Raw genomic sequence first — 20,144 nt, 5'->3', positions numbered from 1 at the left:
GGCCATACCCTACTGCAAAGAAGCAAATAAAAGTGGCTAGAGAAGGAAACAGAGGAAGAACGGTAAAAGATACCAGAGTCACAGGACTCAGCTGTGTAAAGTGAGTGATTGAAAGGATGAAGCTTTATTTACACAGAGCAGCTAACAATAACATCTAGCGGCAAACCATAGCCCGCAGCTAAGCACCTAACATGAGTGACTAGAGAAGGAAACAAAAAACAATACGGATGCCTAAAACACAGGCAATCACATGCAGGGTTCAGCTCTGGAGTGACACTGAAGGATGCAGCAGGAGCAGCTAACAATAAAAATTGCAGGTAATGGCGAGCCATAGTCTGCTGCCAAGTGCCTAAAATGAGTGGATAAAAAAACGAAACAGTGAGGGAAAGAAAGATGCCTAAACAGATTGTCTCAGCTACCATCAAATGCAGGGGTCAGCTATGGAAGGCTAGAGACGATGAAGAGATGAAAGTCCACTCAAGAGCAGCTACAGTCTGCAGCCAAGCAGCTAACATAAGTGGGAAGAGAAAGAAATAGTGAAAAAAGTCTAAGATGGCTGAATCAAAAGACTCAGGGACCATCACACACAGGGCTCAGATGTGGAAGGCGAGTGACACTGTAAGCTTTGTAAAAGTCTTTAAAAAATTGTTGATGAGATGTCTTTGTATTATTATTACTTGAATCAACTGTTTTATTTGAATTAAGTATTTTAGCACTACGAGATGTTGCTTTTTAATACACACTGGGTCTTTAAATAGTCGATGGTTAACGAGGATGTGAAAAGCCGTGAGAGCACCTGTAGATGGCAGTATTGATCCAAATTTGCAACTTAAAGGAGAGACCATACTGTTTTTTCTGTGAGGGGACATTTAGTAATTACATTGCCCATCCATCAATTTTAATTTAAACCTATCCAGACAATCTCAGGGTATAAAGACAAAAACAAGCTTTTCTCATTACAGTGGTACCTCTACTTACAAATGTCTCTACATAAGTACCCGAACGGGGAAATATTGCCTCTAGTTACAAAGGCGTTTTAGGATACGGAAGCAAAAGTACAGTAGTACGTGCTGCTATTGGCTGCTCTCAGAGTTTCTGAAACGTACACAAACTGGCGATCAAAAAAATCGATCAAATAAATGTTTAAAATCTGCCTAGAAACCCAGTGCGCATCCATGATAGCAGCATGATCTTCGTGTCACCACCATAGTTCAGATAGCAGGGACGACGCAGCCATCATTTAAGCAGCCAAAATTAAAGACAATTTAGCAAATTCCATGAAGTCTCGGAGTTTGTGGTAAGGAATAATTCAGAAAAAAGTTGACAATTCGAGCTATCACTACATTTACCTCGCGCATTTCCAATGGATTGTCAAAAGCTGGCAGGAGCAGACATCATTGGATCAATTTTTTCAAGAAACGTGGGGCAAATAGGTATATGAATATTTCTAATATTTCTGTTTTTCTTTTTTTTGTTACATTATGTACCTCGCATTTTTTTTCTTGTAATGTAATCTAATTTTACCATGTTTTGTTTCATTTTCTGATGGATTTATGAAAACAATATACTGTACTTTTGCAAAGCTTGGAACAGATTTGCACGTTTACTTTCAAAATGAGTCTCTAGTTACCAAGTTATCAAGTTACAAAGCTACTCCCAGAACGTATTAAACTTGCAAGTAGAGGTACCACTGTAGTAATATTCCTTGAAGCCAACATACATGATGAGAATGCAAAACTATTCAAACTTGCATCTTTTGGCTACCATTCTAAAGAGCTAGGTTAAAAAAGGGGTTTTATAACTACTTTATATTTGAAAGGATAAAAAATGATAATATGTGCTTTCAAACAGCATTCCTTTAAAAGTGTTCATCCATAACAAGTAGCTGTCGTTTAGGAACCTAATGGCGTCCAAATATGGTCAAATAAATATACCGCTGCTAATGTAGCCCCACTTTATGTTAGTACACAATTTTTAAGCAATTAAAAGTGGCGCAAATAAGCACAATTCAGGGTTGCCAAATAACTTCTGTTTCCTCTTTTTGCAGGAGCCGTGTGTTATAATTGGAGTTTAAATTATGTTTTTCCTTTTTCGTTAAAATAAGTAAGATTAAATTGGCTCCTTGATTTAAAATTCGTCACATTTAAAGCAGCCTTCACAAACTCAATTGAATCGGGTGCGCTATAGCTAGGATCCGGGTGAGGTTGGGCCAAATGGGGTTTTCCAAAAAAACAGCGCTGATAAAAAAAAATCCTCCGTTCTTAAAGGGGCATCGATCTTTATTTGTCAACTAAATGTCCCTGTAATGTGTAGTGCAACAAAAAAATCAGTCCAAGGAAGATTAAGAACTAAAGGGACTGAAATTTTGAAAAGAAAGGACTCTATTTTTCTTAAATTTTACTAAGCCTTTCTCGAGGAAAGACTTTTTTTTTTTTTAAAAAGAATAAAAATAGGGAAGAAGAAATAAGGAAAAAAGAAGCAAAAAAGGATAAAGTAAAAAAGAAAAGAAAGGAATTAAAGAAAAAAAATCCTAAAATGGGTAAAAAGTAACCTGCAATTTTCCTTTTGCTTTTTTATGTTTTTCATTTTTCCCTTGAGTTTTAATTTTGGTCTGATTCTTTTTACTTTCATTTTTCACCTTTCCTTTTCTAATGTTGTACTTTTTTTCTTTTGTTCTTTTTGTCTTTTTTTTCCTTTGTCTCTGCCTTTTTCTTCGAGTTTTACTTTTGTCCTGTTTTTTCAATTATCTTTTCTTTCTATATCTTCTTTATTTTCTTCTTATTTAAAAAATAAAAAATAAAGTGCGTTTTGGTCACTTCGAGACTTAGTATTTTGTCTTCTTCCTATGTTATTTTAGCACTTGACAGGCACGACAGAATACAGCAACATCTAGTGGGAAAATAACACACACTGTCCCTTTAACTTTCATAATAAGGCGGGGGCCTCAAACTATCATCCTGGGGGCCACGAGTTTGAGATACCTAGTTTAAAGCCTTGCAGTAGATTGTTCCTTATGAGCACCAGAGATAATTAACTAACGCTACTTCCGCTTTAGCATGGCTCACACCAAAGCCCACTGTATAATAAGACTAACCTCCCTAGAAAATAAAAATTAAAAATAGGAAGCAATTCTTTAACTAGAAGTATATTTGTACTGCGGTAATGTATTCAGTTTTAGACAGAACTGTCTTTGTTTAATTGGGAAGCTCGGCAAAGAGAACGTAACTGGGGGTGTCCGTGAAATGGCAACCGGTAGTCTATGCGTATTGATATCCTTTTTTATTTTCATTGCTCGTGACTTGAGACTTTTTAGGAGGTTGTAAAAATCAATAAATATATATACGAGGAAAGATGTTTCTGTGACTCATTTTAAGGCGAAGGAAGGGCTGCCGCTCGCTCCGCTTTTGCACTTTATCAATGTCAGCACAATGAATTTCTTTTTGAAATTTGCTTTTCATACACCTTTTTGAAGCTTTGTCTTGTTGTGACTAAGCGACATAAAATGGCAGCAATTTAAGACCAAATTATTGTGGAACTTGAGCGAACGGATTATTGATATAAAAAAGTAAAAGTAATTTTGAGAAGATCAAAGAAAATCCACCCAACAGGCACAATACATTTTTGGGAGATTTCAGGTCAAATATGATTTGTGATTAATATTACTTTTTCAAGTGAGGTTCTATTTGTCCTCAGCAAAATCACTGATTGTTGTAAAAAATCTTTATCTTATTTATTTGGCTTTGTCTTGTCCATCCCTAATCTACTATTCTATATGCTGTGCCTCATGTGAATACAGAAAAGCAATGGGTACATTGCAGGCAATAATCCGAATGGATACAGAACATTATATCTTATCTGGTATATTCTTATGCCTAATGCATTGTGTGACTTGTAGTACAGAGAGGAATTAACACGCAAACTCTGGTTTACTTACTGAAAAAAGCCTCATAGGGTATGTGTATGTGGATTTCTCCGGAACATTTCCATTTTATTTTCTTCCCCCACTGCAAAAATGCTTTAATTCATATACAGTGGAACCTCGGTTCTCATCCATAATCCGCTCCAGAACCCTGTTCGAAAACCGATTTGTTCGATCACCGAAATATTTTTTCCCATTAAAAATAATGTAAATCGTTTTAATGCGTTCCAACATCCTGAATGTTTACGTTGAATGTTTAACGTAAACATAAAGCTAACCCAGGCTAATCGTACTATCGCGTTATTGTAATCTTCCCTACGAAAGATTACGCTAACATGAACGTGTAAAAATAAAAAAAATCAGGTCGTTTACAAGTCATTTAGCACCCGGGTCTCCACAACAATTGGTGAGCGGTTCATTGGAAAGGGGGCTCCGTTCCAACACCCTCAATGTTGGGCTCCGTTCCAACACCCTGAATGTTTAACGTAAACTTAAAGCTAACCCAGGCTAATCGTACGTTCGCGTTATCGTAATCTTATGAATAGGATTTCTTACCTTTGTGGTGGTCAGCAGAAGGCGCTCGCACACCTCCTTCATATTTGGCTATCATTTCTTTCTTAAATGCAATAGTTGTACGCACTACTTTTCTTTTTTCACCTGTAGCAACTTTGCTGCTTGCACTGACTTACTTCTGAGGCATAATAAGGGGCTAAAACACCCGTGCGCCGCTCAGCATCGCACCTTAGCGTACGCACTCACGCATTACCGGGGTTCGAACTCCGATTTTTTGACCTAACAGCGAAACAAGAATTTCTCTAAATTTTTGGTCGGACACCGATTTGTTCGAACTGAGAGGCGTTCGAAAACCGAGGTTCCACTGTATATAGTGGATGCATTACTTGTATCCATCCATATATAGTGTAGGTCTATGTTTTAGGCTAGCCACACATGAGCACAACTTGTAAACGGACAGAAAGCACCAATGGAGTACACCTTAGCACAGTACATAGTTGAATTGGAAAGAACATGAATTAAATCTCTATATGATGTCAAAAGTTAAATGTGGAAACGACGTCTGTTTGCGTAATAACATCGCTCTGACTTCATCCCCTTTAATTGAAAAACTCACAAACCGCTGTAAAAGAGTTATTTGTTTGTCTCCATTCTGACCACTCCAGAAATCCATTATTCAATTTCCAATTGAAATTATTGCCTGCATTTAAACGTAGTCAACGACTGAGATTAACCTGAGTGTGGATCTCCTCGTTGATGGAGCGCTTAGCTTCTTGTTTCTTCTTCACAGCCAGCAGGTCCACCAGAGGCTTGATGGTCATGCCCTGAGATCAAACCAAATTTGATAGGTTACCCTAATCATTTTGACAAAATTCACGAGCAATCGGGTATCCTTGGGTCTACCTGCACAAAGACGGTAAAGAAGATGACGATGATGATGGCAGTGAGGAACATGTTTCTCAGAGGAAAGTGGTCTTTGTCCAACAGGAAGCCCAAGGAGAAGGCGATAGCACCTCGTAGGCCGCCGTAAGCCACAATGAACTGGTCTTTGGTGGTCAGCTTGACGATGCGAAACTTGTTGATGATGTACGTCAGCCCCACAACACCTGCCATAAGAGAAAATAGACATGAGGATGTTTTTTTAAATGGTAATCATTTGCTCATTTGCAAGACATGCAGGCTCCGTGACGCATTATCATTCATTTAGTCATTTAGTAGAATTACTACGAGTTTTCTTTTAGGCTTCTTCCTGGTGTCACAAGAGAGGTAGTGTGTAAGGTGGTACAACTACAGGCAACAATTTTCTTGTGAAAGATTTGTAAGAATACGGTTTGGGAAATTCCCTATTAACTCATTCAGTGCCAGATGTTTCTCTCAAATGGGAAGTGGCCAGACAATTTTTGCCATTTTGATCCATTTGTGTAGGCCTAAAGAAAATTTAGCTCAGTAGCTATATAGGCATAGGACACATCAAAAAAGCTTGAAACCTCGTCTTTATTATGAAAAGTGTGCGTTTAGCCTTTACCATTGTGTAGTAAATATTCAGTTGAACACTGATAAGTTTCTTTAAAAACAACTATTTGCGAAAAGATACATTTCAAGCAGAACACTCGCTTTTGTGCTTTTTTTTTATTTTTGTGATACTTCCAATATCAAAACAATGAGAAATATTTTCCATAAACACAAGGGCACTTTGCTTGCAAAATAACATTTGATTGCAATAATACTAAACTAATGTATTAACGATACATTAATTTTGTAAGAACGTTTGAGCCCCCGATGTTTTTGGTGACATGATCACATGATTCGGATAGTCATGGCAATAACAGAAGTGCATGAAATGTCTTCCCTCTGCACTAACAATGACCAAAGGACACATTTGTTTTAGAAATAATACAGCTTTGAAAAGTAAACTGTCCGTAATTAGATCTTCGCTTTTCTTGTCACACTGTACGTATATAGCATATGGGCCATCGGCCCACTACCATACGGTGAAAACAGAAAGCAAAACAGGGCACCAAGTGTGTTGACAAAGATCTGATCAAATCCACTGCTGCCATCTAGTGATTTATTATATTAAAATCATTCTAAGAGGCTTGATACTCACAGAAATGCTGCGCCAAAACCTTTAGAATAGTTTTTCAAAAATGTTTTCTTACGTTTTGGCATCCAGGGCCAATGCCTATTTCTATGTTATAGTGCTGAATGACTTAAGAGATGGAACATATGTCATATTATAGCTATTTTAACTTGCTTCAAACTTTGTCAATATAATACCGGGAGAATGGCAAAATGAGGGGAGAGTGCGCAATACTGCTCCTCCCAAATGCATAAATCAAGCTCAAGTGCATTTTGTCTTTGTTATTCTGAAGGAAAAGGGCCATGCACTCTGCTTTTCAGTTTTTTTCAACCCATGTTTTTGCAGCAATTCTATGACAGAAAGTTGCTCATCCTAGATTTTAGGTTTTCGTTGTTCTGGATTGAACAAGGCCCATGAAAGTCCAGTTAGCTTGCCTTTTTCTGCTTTTGGTCTGTTTAATTTCATGCTTGTGCTTTGATTCAATGAAAAAAAAGTTATTTAACTTAAATTTCAATCATGATAATAAGTAGCAAGTATGTACAGTAATGCACTTTTAAAGCTAAACTTAAATTAGCATTAGCAGGTTTTTGCAATTTCTAACGGAATTATTTTTAGCATGACTATTATACTCAAGAGGACACTGAGGGTGGGAAAAAAAACAAGCGTGCAGGTTTACCCCTGATTGTTTGGTGCTTCAGTACAGCTAAGCAAAGCCAATATTAGAATGTGTATTCAATTATCATTTTTATGACTTGTGGTGTACCAAAAATCAAAATTTTACGCTGGCAAAAAAAACAAAAATGCATTTTTGATCGTTTCAGGAGAAAAATCTTCTGCGATGGAAATTCAGTGCATCTTTAAATATAATTCAGACAAATCTTTAGAAGATTTAACAAGTGGCGGTCTTCCCCTTCGCTTTTTCACTCGTTGCTCAAACCTAATTAAAGTAAATCTGAATCTGAAAAGGGATAAGTAATTAAACATCCAGAGCTCTAATTGAACAGGTAAAAGACACAATTCTATGACCCTAAACCACTAGGTGATAGTAATGGGTATTTAAAAATAGAATCCAAACTTAGTTGAACTTGTTAAGTCAAATCATACTTATTTGTTTATCCCTTATTTAACAAAAAATCTCACCACTGTTTTTAAAATAAAAATTTCCTATTCGGACTGTTTTCGTGTTGCTGAAAGTAACAAAATCAATGAAAATCATGGAGCTATCAATTCATAAACAAAATAACAATAATGCTTCTTTCCAAACTGAATGCGCCAGCGCTGCAATTCCAAGCAACCAATAAAGTAATTACTCAGCAAAATGACTGTTGTCAGTCAGGAAACATGCGACGACAGCGTGATGTAACATGCCCGATCGCGCTTCCACTTTCTGCCTCTACAGAAGGAAATGCTGAAGCCTCGAGAATACTTGTGCTTCCAGTCACACCCATAGTCGCCTAACGAGGCATTTTAGCACCTCATTTACTTATCGGCTCGCACATTTATCACCCTAGCGTGTGTTTACCAACAACAGAATGGAGGCATCTTCATTGAAGTTTAACAAGGAAAAATATTTTCGGATTTAAAACAGCTACTACATGTCTTGGAACTCTTTACCCTAAATATCCAGAATTACATAACACCCTATTTTTTGTCTTGTTGTCAAAATGTCAAAGCTGTTTACGGTTTTGAATGGGCTTGCAAGGAGAAAAACTATACAAATTATATGTCAGGGTCGCATTGATTAATCGTCATTGGACATTGTAGACAAAAATCGATGATAGAAATAGTCAACAATGAATTTCTTTCGTTGCCAGAAAGTTGAGGAACATTTTGGCCTGGATACGGCCAATAAAAAGACTACCGTATTTTCCGCACTATAAGGCGCACCTGGTTATAGGGCGCACCCCCAAAAAATTTAAGTGTAAAAATAGACTCATCACAGAAACATCAAGATCGTTCTAAAACAAGATACCGGGAAAATATAAAACCGCATAGCTCACCTAAGTTCTCTTGCAGCCATCACGTTCAATAATGATACGTAACCATGGTCTCCTTACAACCGTGAGTGTAGTAAATTCAGGAGAGTAAAATATTTACAAATACAGAATAGTAAAAAATGTTTTCTCTATGCCACAGTGCAACCCAACGTGTGATTCACATTCATCTTTTTGGCTTTGTTTCGCCCCTTTAGCCTATGCGAGCCTGTAAATGATAAAAAGGATCCGCCCCCTTTACCTCCGAATAACTTTAGCCAATAGTGACTGATTCAAATGATGATTGACACATTGGTTAGGAAATGAAACGCCGGTATATAAATCCCAGCATACACCGCGGACTACTTCGCCTTCGGGGGAAAATCTAGTCGGTGGCTGCTTGCCTTAGTTGCAAGACTTTGCGACTTAATATTGATCCATATATAAGGCACTGTATTATAAGGCGCATGGTCAGCTTTTGAAAAAAATAAAGGCTTTCAGGTGCGCCTTATAGTGCGGAAAATACGGTACTTTTGAAGTTTTTGATGCAAACCTTACATATGATGGCAGTAGCTTGGTGACGCAAGAACATTTAAAAAGCACATCAGACAGGTGAACAAAATAGATTTTGACTCGTCTCGGGAGAATTGAAAGCAATACCCTTTCATTTTAAAACTTATCCGCTTATATTTTGCAATAAAACAGTGATTGAATGTTATGCCAGACGGTGCCTGAAAAATATATTAGAAGAGAGATGCATGTAGTCCTAAGGATAAAGGTCAGTTGTTAAAATTGTTTGATTTCAAACTGTTGAGAATCATTAGGTACTTTTAGAAAATACTTTGTGTATGACCATCAAATGTGACTAAAAAAAAATCACATGTTCGTTTTATTTACTGTAATGAGCTTGTTCTTGTTCTTTATGGGGATAATGATTACCTTGTTTTGACTTATTATTAATTTGCTTGTCCTTAAAAAATAAAGGTTTATCTATGGATGGATCGCTCTATCAACCGAGCACTGCATCTAATTGGTTTTACATGGTGCATTTCTATCTAATTTTTATACAGATCCAAATGATGTTCAGTAAAAGATGTATTTTTCTTTGCACCATTTTCTTGTGTTTATAGTCATTTTTCACATAATGAAATTAACTTTGGTCAAATAATCAGATAATTATTCATTTTAATTATTGTTTTAATTGTCAGTGACTAGTCGACTATTAAAACAGTCGTTAGTTGCAGCCCTATATAAGAGACAGTTGACATTTCCCGTTGAATTTATCGAATGCCAACCTACCAATAACCCGCGCCACCAGGCACAGAACCACAGTGACAGTGACAAAGGTCCAGTTCCAGTTGTGCTGGCCGTCCACAGTGGCTACGCCAAGAAATATAAAGATGAGAGTCTCGCTCACACTGCTCCACATCTTCAAGAAGTACTTGATGGTTGTGTGGGACTTGTGAGAGATGTTGGCCTCCACGTACGGTCGCATCACCGCCCCACACGCTATCAACCTAGGGAGCAAAAGAGAGCGTCGTTAGAAACTACAGAAAATTCTGGACTACAGGCCGCTTCTTTTTGGCTACATTTTAAACACTGCGGCTTTAAATACAGTGTGGCTTTTTTTTTTTTTTTCATGGCAGGCAAAACATTTTGCCCAGACATAAGAGGAGAAAAACAGCTAACTGCTGCTTACAGAGATGTATGTGCTCTAAATATGAAACACAGCGGTGATGTGTGGAAACATTTGGGAAGAAACTAGTCCATATGTTTGTCAACATTATTCATATAATACATTCCAGGAGCAAAAACCAGGAGGAGTGATATTACTTTATTCAATATTTATCTGAATTGAACAGCAGTGGAAGTTATCGAACAAAAACACTACATTCAACCAATGTCAGGTGGCTTTAGTTTTATTTAATCCTTGAGAAACAATAACAAGCAAAAGCAAATAAATCCATTACCACAGTAACCACCAATCTCACCACAAAATGACACTTCTGTGTAACAATCTGGCATTATTATATACAGTATGGTCGCCCTGGCGATGTCATCCAGAAATATAGGGCTCAGTTTTGCATTTCTTTTGGGCCAGTAGTAAATGTGTGGTTTTGTTCTTCAATGGTCAAATAAATCAACAACAAGCGATGTTAACGACTCATGGTATACAACCAAGCTTGAAATGCAAGAAATTATTTTTTATGTCCGCTTAAGCCAGCGTCTTAAAATCCGGTGCAGCTTATACAAAGACAAAACTCAGTTTAGTTATAGAATTTGTGCATGCGGCTTTTAATCAGGTGCACTCTGTTATCTGGAATTTCTGGTACGCCAGTTATATACATTTTATATTTTATACACACCTATAATGTTATATTTTGAACCTATGTTATAAGAAGCAAACCTGGCAAAACAAATAAACTCAACTAAAGTAGCGTGCATGTTAACTTTTTTTATTTCTACGCTTTCAAAATGGTTTCATGCTGCAAATTTGTGAAAGGTGAAAAGGTCCATTGCTATAAAATCTCATTCCTGCAAAAGACAAGCTTTATTAGTTTTGTTCACTTTTTAGCTCCAATGGCCAATGCTAACAACTAGCATCGCTAACCCAGCCTAATAGTATTATTAGCGTCTCAGTCACTTACGCCAGTATTTGACTTTGGTGGCTAATGTTAGCGGCCGAGTTTGCAATACTAGCCACTATAGCAGGGGTGGTGAACAACTTGCTTTAGAGCCGCATGCGGCTCTTGGCCAATAAGAATGCGGCTCTTTGCCTTGTTTCATGTTTAGTATTTTTGTGTGTGTATTGAGGGTGGACACGTTCCTACAAATCAACACAAGTACAATACTTGTTGTAAAGTAAGGAGAGGAGTGTGTTATGGGAAATAATATGTTTTTAATTGTGTGTGTTTGTATGTCTGTCTGTCATGGCAGGTCAGTGCGTGGTGTGGCTCTTTGTGTCAAACTGGTTCGCCACCCCTGCGGTATAGTATCTAATGCCAGCAGCCGAATTAGCATTCTAGTATAAACTAAATTAATATAAAACCAGCCTTAGCTTATTCAAATGTCACTTTAAGACATGGGGTCACTAACGATACCAGGTAACCCCCTAAGAACACCTGCAGACCGATTCTGAAAATAAAGTAGCTCACCAGGACGATTTACTAAGTCATTTGATTTCTAACTAGCATGAAAAATCATTGTCATATTTTTTTCAATATACTGTATATTCTTCCAATATTGTTTTAAATATTGGCCAATACTCAGTACTGTATAGTCACTCAGTGCCATTATACAAGACTGATTGTTTAGCGGTTGACTGAGCCTATTTTAACCCTGTTCAATCCTTATAACTACATCCTTTTAATAACAAAGAGGAAAATCACTCCTCTGTGATCTGTTAACTCACAGTGGTGGAGGAGTTTGTGTTTCCCAACGGAACTATGTTGTCTGGGCGGTTAAGCCCCTGGTAGGATCTGGCCAGACAAAACACAGGTCATAGACCCTTATGACAACAAAAATATTTGGTTCACTATTCCCACACATGAGCAAGGTCTGGAGGTGGGGTCCGCTGGCGAGCGCCCGGTGCCCGGGACTTCGCTCAGAGGGTCCGGCTGGGCACAGCCCAAAGGGAGGACGTGGGTCCCCTACCCATGGGCTCACCACTGGGAGGGTCCAAAGGTGTCAGGTGTGTAGAGAGCTGGGTAGCAGCCAAGGAGGAGCCCTTGGCGCACAGATCCCCGGCAACAGAAACTGGCTTTTGGGACATGGAATGTTATCTCTCTGGTTGGGAAGTAGCCTGAGTTAGTGTGTGAGGTTGAGAGGTTCAGACTAGATATAGTCGGACTCACCTCCACACACAGCTTGGGCTCTGGCACGAGTCCTCTCGATCAGGGTTGGATTCTCTTCCACTCTGGATTTGCTTGTGGAGAGGCGCAGAGCCGGTGTGGACATACGAGTTGCATTACCACTCAGCACCTGTATGTGGGGGTTCACCCAGGCAGACGACAGAGTAGCCTCTCTCTGGATTCGGGAGGGGTACGGATTCTGACTGTTGTTTGTGCTTATGCAGCAAACTGCAGTTCAGAAGATGTACCCTTTCTTGGAGTCCTTGGAAGGTGTGCTTGAGAGCCTGCCCCCTAGGGACTCCCTCATACTTTTGGGGGACTTCCACGCTCACGAGGGCAACGACAGTGAGACTTGGAGGGACCTGATTGGGAGGAACGGCCACCCTGATCCAAACCAAATTGGTGTTTCGTTATTTGACTTCTGTGCCTGTCACGGCTTGTTCATAACGAACACCATGTTCAAATATAAGGGTGTCCATATGTGCACCTGGCACCGGGATATCCAAGGCCGCAGTTTGATGATCGACCTAATAAGACATTTCATTGGACCTGCGGCCGCATTTTCATTGGCTGGGACAGAAAAAAAAGGCTCGACAGGCCGCATGTGGCCCGCGGGCTGTCGTTTGCCCAAGCCTTGCTCAAAGTTATAGCACTACACTGGTCTTTTAAATCACCTACAGGAGGGAACACCCCCTTGCCACTATAATTAATACACGTGTAATCCACTCCATTGCTAAACGAGGGCGCCGGTTACTCATCTCGAGTTCCACAACAAGGCCATTCCCGTCCTTTGCAGGCCATTTTTCCTTTTGAGTTGTGCTATGTCAAAAGTGAGGTGTCAAAAATAAAATAAAATCCATCAAACTATCCAGTCCTTTCTGATAGGTCTCTGCAGCTGCTTGCCATCTTTTGAAGAGGGATTTAAATTGATAGTGTGTCCCTTTTAAAGAGATAAATCCAGGTGCTGCAAAAAGGAAAAGAGGATAAGAACGTCCTTGGAGCTTAGCATCAGACAGCGGCCGTGACACCGTGGGGGAGACATTATATCATATTATTCCTCCTCCACATGTCGGCCCTTTTACTAAATCCTCCAGTAGGAAAGGTATCCTGTTATGGTGCCATTGAAAGAGACCTTTTTATAAGTGGAAACTTGAAGCTCTTATTTTCATTAATATTTTTCATTAGGTTTATATTCACATCTCAAATCCAAGTTTTATTGATGAGGAGACCCTCAGGATGCAGAATTAATCCATTCTAAGGTGGGGATAGAGGGTTGAATTGTCGTATGCAGGGGATAGAAACATGTGGTTATTAGCTCAAAACCCCTAGTACCCCATATAAAATTTATATATATATATTATATATAAATGTGTGTGTGTAAATTTTTAATACAAGTACTACTTATACAGTATGTAATAAACATGTATATGGTTAAGTAAGATTCTAATTAATTAGCTTTAAGAGTGACGTGACATGAACTGGTACAGTTGAGTTAGAGGGTGGATCCAGAGGAGGCCGGAGACAGCGGATTGACATCAAAACTGATTTCACACAGTTTGCTTGCGAGGATGGGCATACCATGAGAAGACATTGTTGCTTTAATTGCCTCCTCTTTTTTAATAATCGTCCCGATTCGTCAATTGGTTACGACCACGTTCCATAGCAAGAGTAATGATATGTGTGCCTTCTACATATTTCTTAATATTTGCGAGCTTCGTTCCCATGGTTATGTTCTTGCTTTTCCTTTCGCATCACTGCTGAAGTCTTGAGAACCATTGCGGATAAATACAGAAAAAAATACAGAATTGTATCATACTAATTCGCAAAGCTTTTACGAAGCGCAGCAGATTCTTAACTGATTGTAGTCCAAGTCATTGTGGCGGTGAGTTCCCGCAATGTCTTATCTGGATCTTCATGATGTCATGACAGAAACTAATAGCAGACCAGCATCTCATATGACATTGACCAATAGCAGACAGAAACATTACAGAAAGTTTAAATTTTGATTTGATTTTGATTTTTTGAAGTATTTGATGATTTCCACATCCCAATGTGAAACTATCGTAAGCGAAGGATGCCATAACCCAAAGTCTATTGTTTTTTTATATTACTATTCATCTTTGAACAATGACTTGCTCCCCATTAGACCATGAAAAGAAAAGCATGACTAAATACAAGGAATGCATAAATTCAACAACAAGGCATTCATTTCCTGTTTCAGACGCGAGTAGTTATTCAACACCAGTCAAACTGACCCCGTTTAAATCTAGAGTTAGGTGGACAAAAAAATTAATATGCATCATATTTCAATGTTTGTTTTTGTCTTATTGTTTTTCTTTAATTGAAATAACTAACACAGAAAAATCTACACAGGCCTTCCAAATTCACGTAACATATGGAATACATTTTTTTTTTAAAAGGAATAAACGTATTTAAATTTTTTGGCATTCAGGGACAATGTTTTTAAAAACGTATCAATATATTATGGCAGTGTAAGAGTTAAGGACTTTCAAAGCCAATTTTCCAATTCCTTGAGTACCGTTTGAAGGAGAAATAATACACTTTATTGTGAATATTAATTAGTATCAATTAATTGTCGTTATCATTAATATCAAACACCAACGATGTATTTAATGTGGGAGCAACCCAAAGATAGTCAATTCTTCTAAGACTCTATATTTCTTCATGTAATGCATAGTCTATCAAGTCAGGCTGCCAATAGACATAGTAAGAATTTCAAGCATTGACAAGCACTTTACCCCAAATGCAAACTCTTTGCAAACCTTGAACAACACAAAATTAAAATTCAAGCATTTTCAAGAATTTGAAGCAGTCCTAGGAACTCTGGTCTGCCCAGCCCTTTGAGACTTCTTGTGATTAAGGCCTATACAAATAAACATGACTTAACAATAAGTTTTTATTTTTATTAAAGTTGGCCATTTTGGTTTTCCATAACAATAAGTTCAACAAAATTGAATTTTTTTTTCTTGGCTTTGGTAAGGTCATATTATGCGCAAGACATCAAGGTAGCATTGGGATGATCAAGATCCATGCTCACATGGATACGACAACAAATGTCCCTAAAACAGCTGGACTATTCCACATGCACAAGCGAGCACAGTTGGTGCATCTACAATGTGCCACAACCTAAATGAAGGAACTCTCAAAGGATCCAGAGGTTTCCAACTCAACATTACCAATTTTTTATTAATTGTATCATCAGGCACGAAACTTACGCCATAATGCCGGACAGGTGGAACATCTCGGCTGATAGATAGGCCATGTAGCTGTAGACGAAGACGAAGAGCGGCTCAATGACGCGGGTGTGCGAGGTGAAGCGTGATGTGAAGGCCGCTAGGATGCCATAGATGGCACCCACAAGAACCCCCCCTAGTGCTACCACAAAGAAGGAGATGACACCCAGCACGCCGTCTAAGACAGTCACCGTGCCTACACCGGAATACTCCTCGAAAAGATGGTAGAGCACCTACAAGAAATATACAAAAACACAAAAGTAGAACATTAAGGGGTGCCGCTGGGTCTGGGCGATGAATTTATTCTTTTTTTGGGAGGGGGGAGTTCAAGGCAATTTAAAGTACCAGAAAACTAGCATTTGAAGCTAGCATCACTGACACGGACTCTAGCATTGGCGGCTAGCTGATTTGTCAGCAAAATGTTGACGATAAAAAACATGTCGGAAGTTTTGGTCAACTTTTTAGTCTGTTGTTTATAAAATGATTATCAGAATAGCTCTTAATATGTTATGTTAACGTACAAGTCACATTCTCAGTTGTGCCATGTAAGCATATAATTTAGACAGTTTTTATTTTATTTTTGGCCATTTTTATTAATTGATCGTCATTTAAATTTGAAATTGCATGTATTTACTTGGTGTACATTAGGCCCAATATCTGTCTTATACAAACTTATATAAGACTGATATGAAGTGATACCCTCAAAAATCTAAACTTAAACTTGAACACAGCCAAATAATGGGGCGGGTGAGCTAAGCAGCCATCTTGGCTATTCTTTCCCAGAGGGGTATCATAATTTTGAGAGATCGTTAGACAACACGCGTTAGGTTGAAGGTTACGATTGAGAAAAACAACAAAAGGTCGCAAGTGTCTGCAAGGTATACTAAAATGTTTCAAATTGCTTTATATTTATAGCTTAAATTTATCCATCCTTATTATTTAGACATTTAAATAATTTGGATTGTTAAGGTACAGGATTTACTGATATTTTGAGTATTCATGGTTGTTTATGTACACGTTTTGTTCATATTTGGGGTGTTTTAGAATCCGTAGGAACATATAAAAAATAAATAGCATTACTTTGTATTGTAAAAAATGTTTTGGGTACTAACTTTGTGGTCAAACACTCATCCCGAACAGATTGAGGTGGAGAACAGAGGTATCACAGTATGTCTTTTTCCTGAATTATTCTGAATTTCATGCCTGATGTGACATGTATTCTGGAGTGACTTAATAAAATGGAAAAGATGGAAGTATGGATTTCTGGTCATAAAACGCATTTGGTTGGAGAGTAAGCATCAAACAATGAAAATGACTCACAACAGTGACAGCGTCATTGAGCAGTGACTCGCCAAACACCAGAATGTGCAGCAGCTCGTTAATGTGAATCTCCTCAAAGACGGCCAGCACTGCCACAGGGTCCACGGCAGAAATGATGGATCCAAAAAGCAAGCAGGGCAGCAGCTCCAACGAGTGCAAGTCTGAGGGATTGTTGGGTTGGATCTGGCACACGGCATACAGAAGGCCGCCGATGAAGAAGGCGTTCCACAGCGTGCCCACCACAGCGAACATGAGGATGGTGCCCAGGTTCTCCATAAAGGGGCGGATAGGCAAAAAGTACCCGGCATCCAAGATGATGGGTGGCAGCAGGCAGAAAAAGAACAAGTTGGAATCCAGCACCGGCGGCACCTTCTGGCCGGCTAGTTTGATAAGCCCGCCCACCAAAAGCCCAACCAAGATCAGAAGGCAGCTTTCGGGCACAATCCCGGACAGGCGCGGGATGAGGTGGAAACCTATTGAGGAACAAAATTGAGTCGTGTTAGCAATAGTCAAGTAATGTTATCCTACATACAATGCGATAAATACAGTAGACCACCGGGATAAGGTGTTTATTGGCCTCCTATTTGCAGCATTTTCCCCACTACATGACATCAGCAACAAATTATTTAGCAAGTACAAAAAGTCTTTTAGTGGTCATGTTATGATGAGTTCTAAATGCTTGTCTGCTTTTGGTCAACGTCATATAAAACTGTGGTCCCAAACCCTCTGTACAAGGGACTGATTTAATGTCTGACGATATTCTTGCAGCCCAATCCAATAATAAAATCAGAAGAAATAGGAAATGGCTTTAAATTTGATCTCATCAGCACACTATTGTTACGCACGGTACCAGAGACGAATGTTATAAAATGGAGAAAACAAAGACGACCTTCAATGTATAGAAAAAATGTGAAAAAGCACAACAAGGGAAACAACTCTTTGGTGTATCTGATGATGAATCGGATTTTGAAGGACATTAAAAAGTTTATTTTGATATTGTGTTCATAATTTAATCATGGCCACACAAATTCAACAATGTGGTACCATGAGTAAAATCATTTGATCAAATACAATGCCTTTTCCTATGTTATATACAACGCTAGGGGTCTAGTGGTTAGGATTTGGCGCTATCACCACTGCAATCCGGGTTTATATTCGGGTTGTGCAAATGTGGTAAGAAATATTTTTGACTGATCAATAATTGCTGGATTACAGTAAAACCCTGTGTATGAAAATGCTATAAAACGTTATATACAGTAGAATCAAAACATGAGACAACTTTTATTTGTTTCTTTACGAGCCGGTACCAAACGACCCACGGCCCAGGTCCAAAGCTCGCAGTGATGCTAAAGAGAAAAGCAAATAAAATACACATGGAAATAATCTTTACAATTATGGAAAAAAAGAAAAAGGCACACAATTGACAACCCTCGCTATAATCTAGTGGCTATTAACCAATCCTTTAAAGGGACCATTGTTAAGAATAAGAAGGCGATGAAAGCAAGGAACTCTTCTAAGGGCATGACAATCCTTGCAGGTTGAAGTTTGAAGATCTGTTTTATTTTTAATCCAAAGTATCTGTCTCCTCATCTCCTTTGCATCCAACAGCTACTCCACTAAACCAGCTCACTTCACATCAAAGGTAGATAACGTTTGATTTTTAATTTACAAGGTTATTTAGATATAATGTTGCATAATCATATGCACGCATCTTACACGTGAGTAATCTTCACTGTATACTATTTTGTTATTTTAATGGTTTTACCTGGGTTCGGAAGGCATTGTCTAATTACCATATACTTACACACACACACACACACACACACACACACACACACACACACATATATACATACATAAATACACACATATATATATATATATATATATATATATATATACATAAAATGTTTATGTATCTGCAATTTCACCATCTGATCCCCAACTCAGACAAGATTTTAAAGACCTCTTCAAACAGTCTACTGACCTTGGAACAGCGGTCTATTACCTCGACCTCAAACAGAAAACTTATTTTGCAAACAGCTTAATGAGTTTTATTTCTGAAATCAAATGAAAGTCAAAGTAAAGGAAAAATACCCAAATGCAAATCTATTTGTCATTTCATACAAATCCAATTTTGTTCCAAGTAATTAAAGCCACCTTTTATCTGGTGGCTGTCGGGCTCATATTTCACATCTCATATGGCACCGCCGCACCAAAACAAATCCTTCTATAATTAATGACATCACAAGTTTCATATGCAAGTTGTTTTTTTAGGTGGGAGGGAGTAAGTACTGAAGCTTAACACCAACTTCAAAATTAAAAAGAAAAAACAATAATAGAGCTAGTAAGACTCAAGTGAAATAAGAGCTTTTATTTGCGTATTTTTATAGCTGGTCCCTCCCTTGTTGATTCTCAGCTTGCTGCAGCTCGTTTTACTCGATTGTTGCATTGTTTGTGCAAACATTCATGCCCGTTTCTTACGTCAAATGAATCAAGTCAGATTCCTGCTAAGCTCGTCTCACCACTTCCAAGCCGTGGCTAACTTTGTTGAACCTATTTGTCAATTGTGATTGGTGAGAAATGATACTGGAAAGATTTCAATGTAGTAGATTCTTGTGAGAGTTGCTGGGACTGTCCATTGATATTTAAAAGGAGGCATAAAAAAAGAATAAAATAAATAAAAATAAAAAAGGGTGTTTTGTTTAGCTAAAGTTACCATATTAGTTTGCATATTTATTACTTCTTGATGTAAATATATTTTCAAATATTTTCAAATGAAAAAAAAACTTATATAACATGTACTATTTTCTTTGGTGACAATATTTTATACTAAGTTAACGTAATATATTATTTAACTTCAGATAACCACAGGAAAATAATATGTAAAATTAGCATTTAATTTGTCATTTTATTCTTTAATATAAAGTAGAATAACCCCAAAAATGCTTAAAAGAAGCACAATTAACAGGAACTAGTGCTCATTTTAAGATTATTATTCAATGGTGTAATAAAATATATTTAAGGCCCCAAAAAATCTGACAAATAAAACCGTCAACAGTTGTCTTCAATTGCATTTTCAGTATTTGTGCAAAAATGGGTTTGAACACTTAGAGAGTTGCATTTTTTCCACACTATCAGTTCTATAGCCGCTATTGGGAAAATGTGGAGCACATTGTAAAGCGCTTTGGGAAGTCATTGACTTGAAAAGCGCTATATAAATGCAGATCATTT

At 38.0% G+C, this 20,144-nt stretch overlaps 1 protein-coding gene across 1 annotated transcript in view; it reads right to left on the bottom strand.

Annotated features, from left to right (window-relative positions):
• The window catches only part of slc9a1a (solute carrier family 9 member A1a), a 55,328-nt gene that overhangs the window by 15,318 nt on the left and 19,866 nt on the right, over window positions 1-20,144 (bottom strand). The window contains exons 2-6 of the mRNA XM_088327034.1: window positions 16,911-17,383; window positions 15,573-15,823; window positions 9,785-10,002; window positions 5,336-5,538; window positions 5,167-5,256 (exon numbers count right to left, since the gene is read on the bottom strand). Of these exons, the coding sequence (XP_088183160.1) occupies window positions 5,167-5,256; window positions 5,336-5,538; window positions 9,785-10,002; window positions 15,573-15,823; window positions 16,911-17,383 (1,235 nt within the window). The remainder of the gene's footprint in view (window positions 1-5,166; window positions 5,257-5,335; window positions 5,539-9,784; window positions 10,003-15,572; window positions 15,824-16,910; window positions 17,384-20,144) is intronic.

Source organism: Urocampus carinirostris, chromosome 2, assembly GCF_059441175.1.
Source record: "Urocampus carinirostris isolate Australia breed hairy pipefish chromosome 2, RoL_Ucar_1.0, whole genome shotgun sequence".
Classification (NCBI taxonomy): domain Eukaryota; kingdom Metazoa; phylum Chordata; class Actinopteri; order Syngnathiformes; family Syngnathidae; genus Urocampus; species Urocampus carinirostris.
This window is presented reverse-complemented; position numbering and strand designations above follow the sequence as displayed.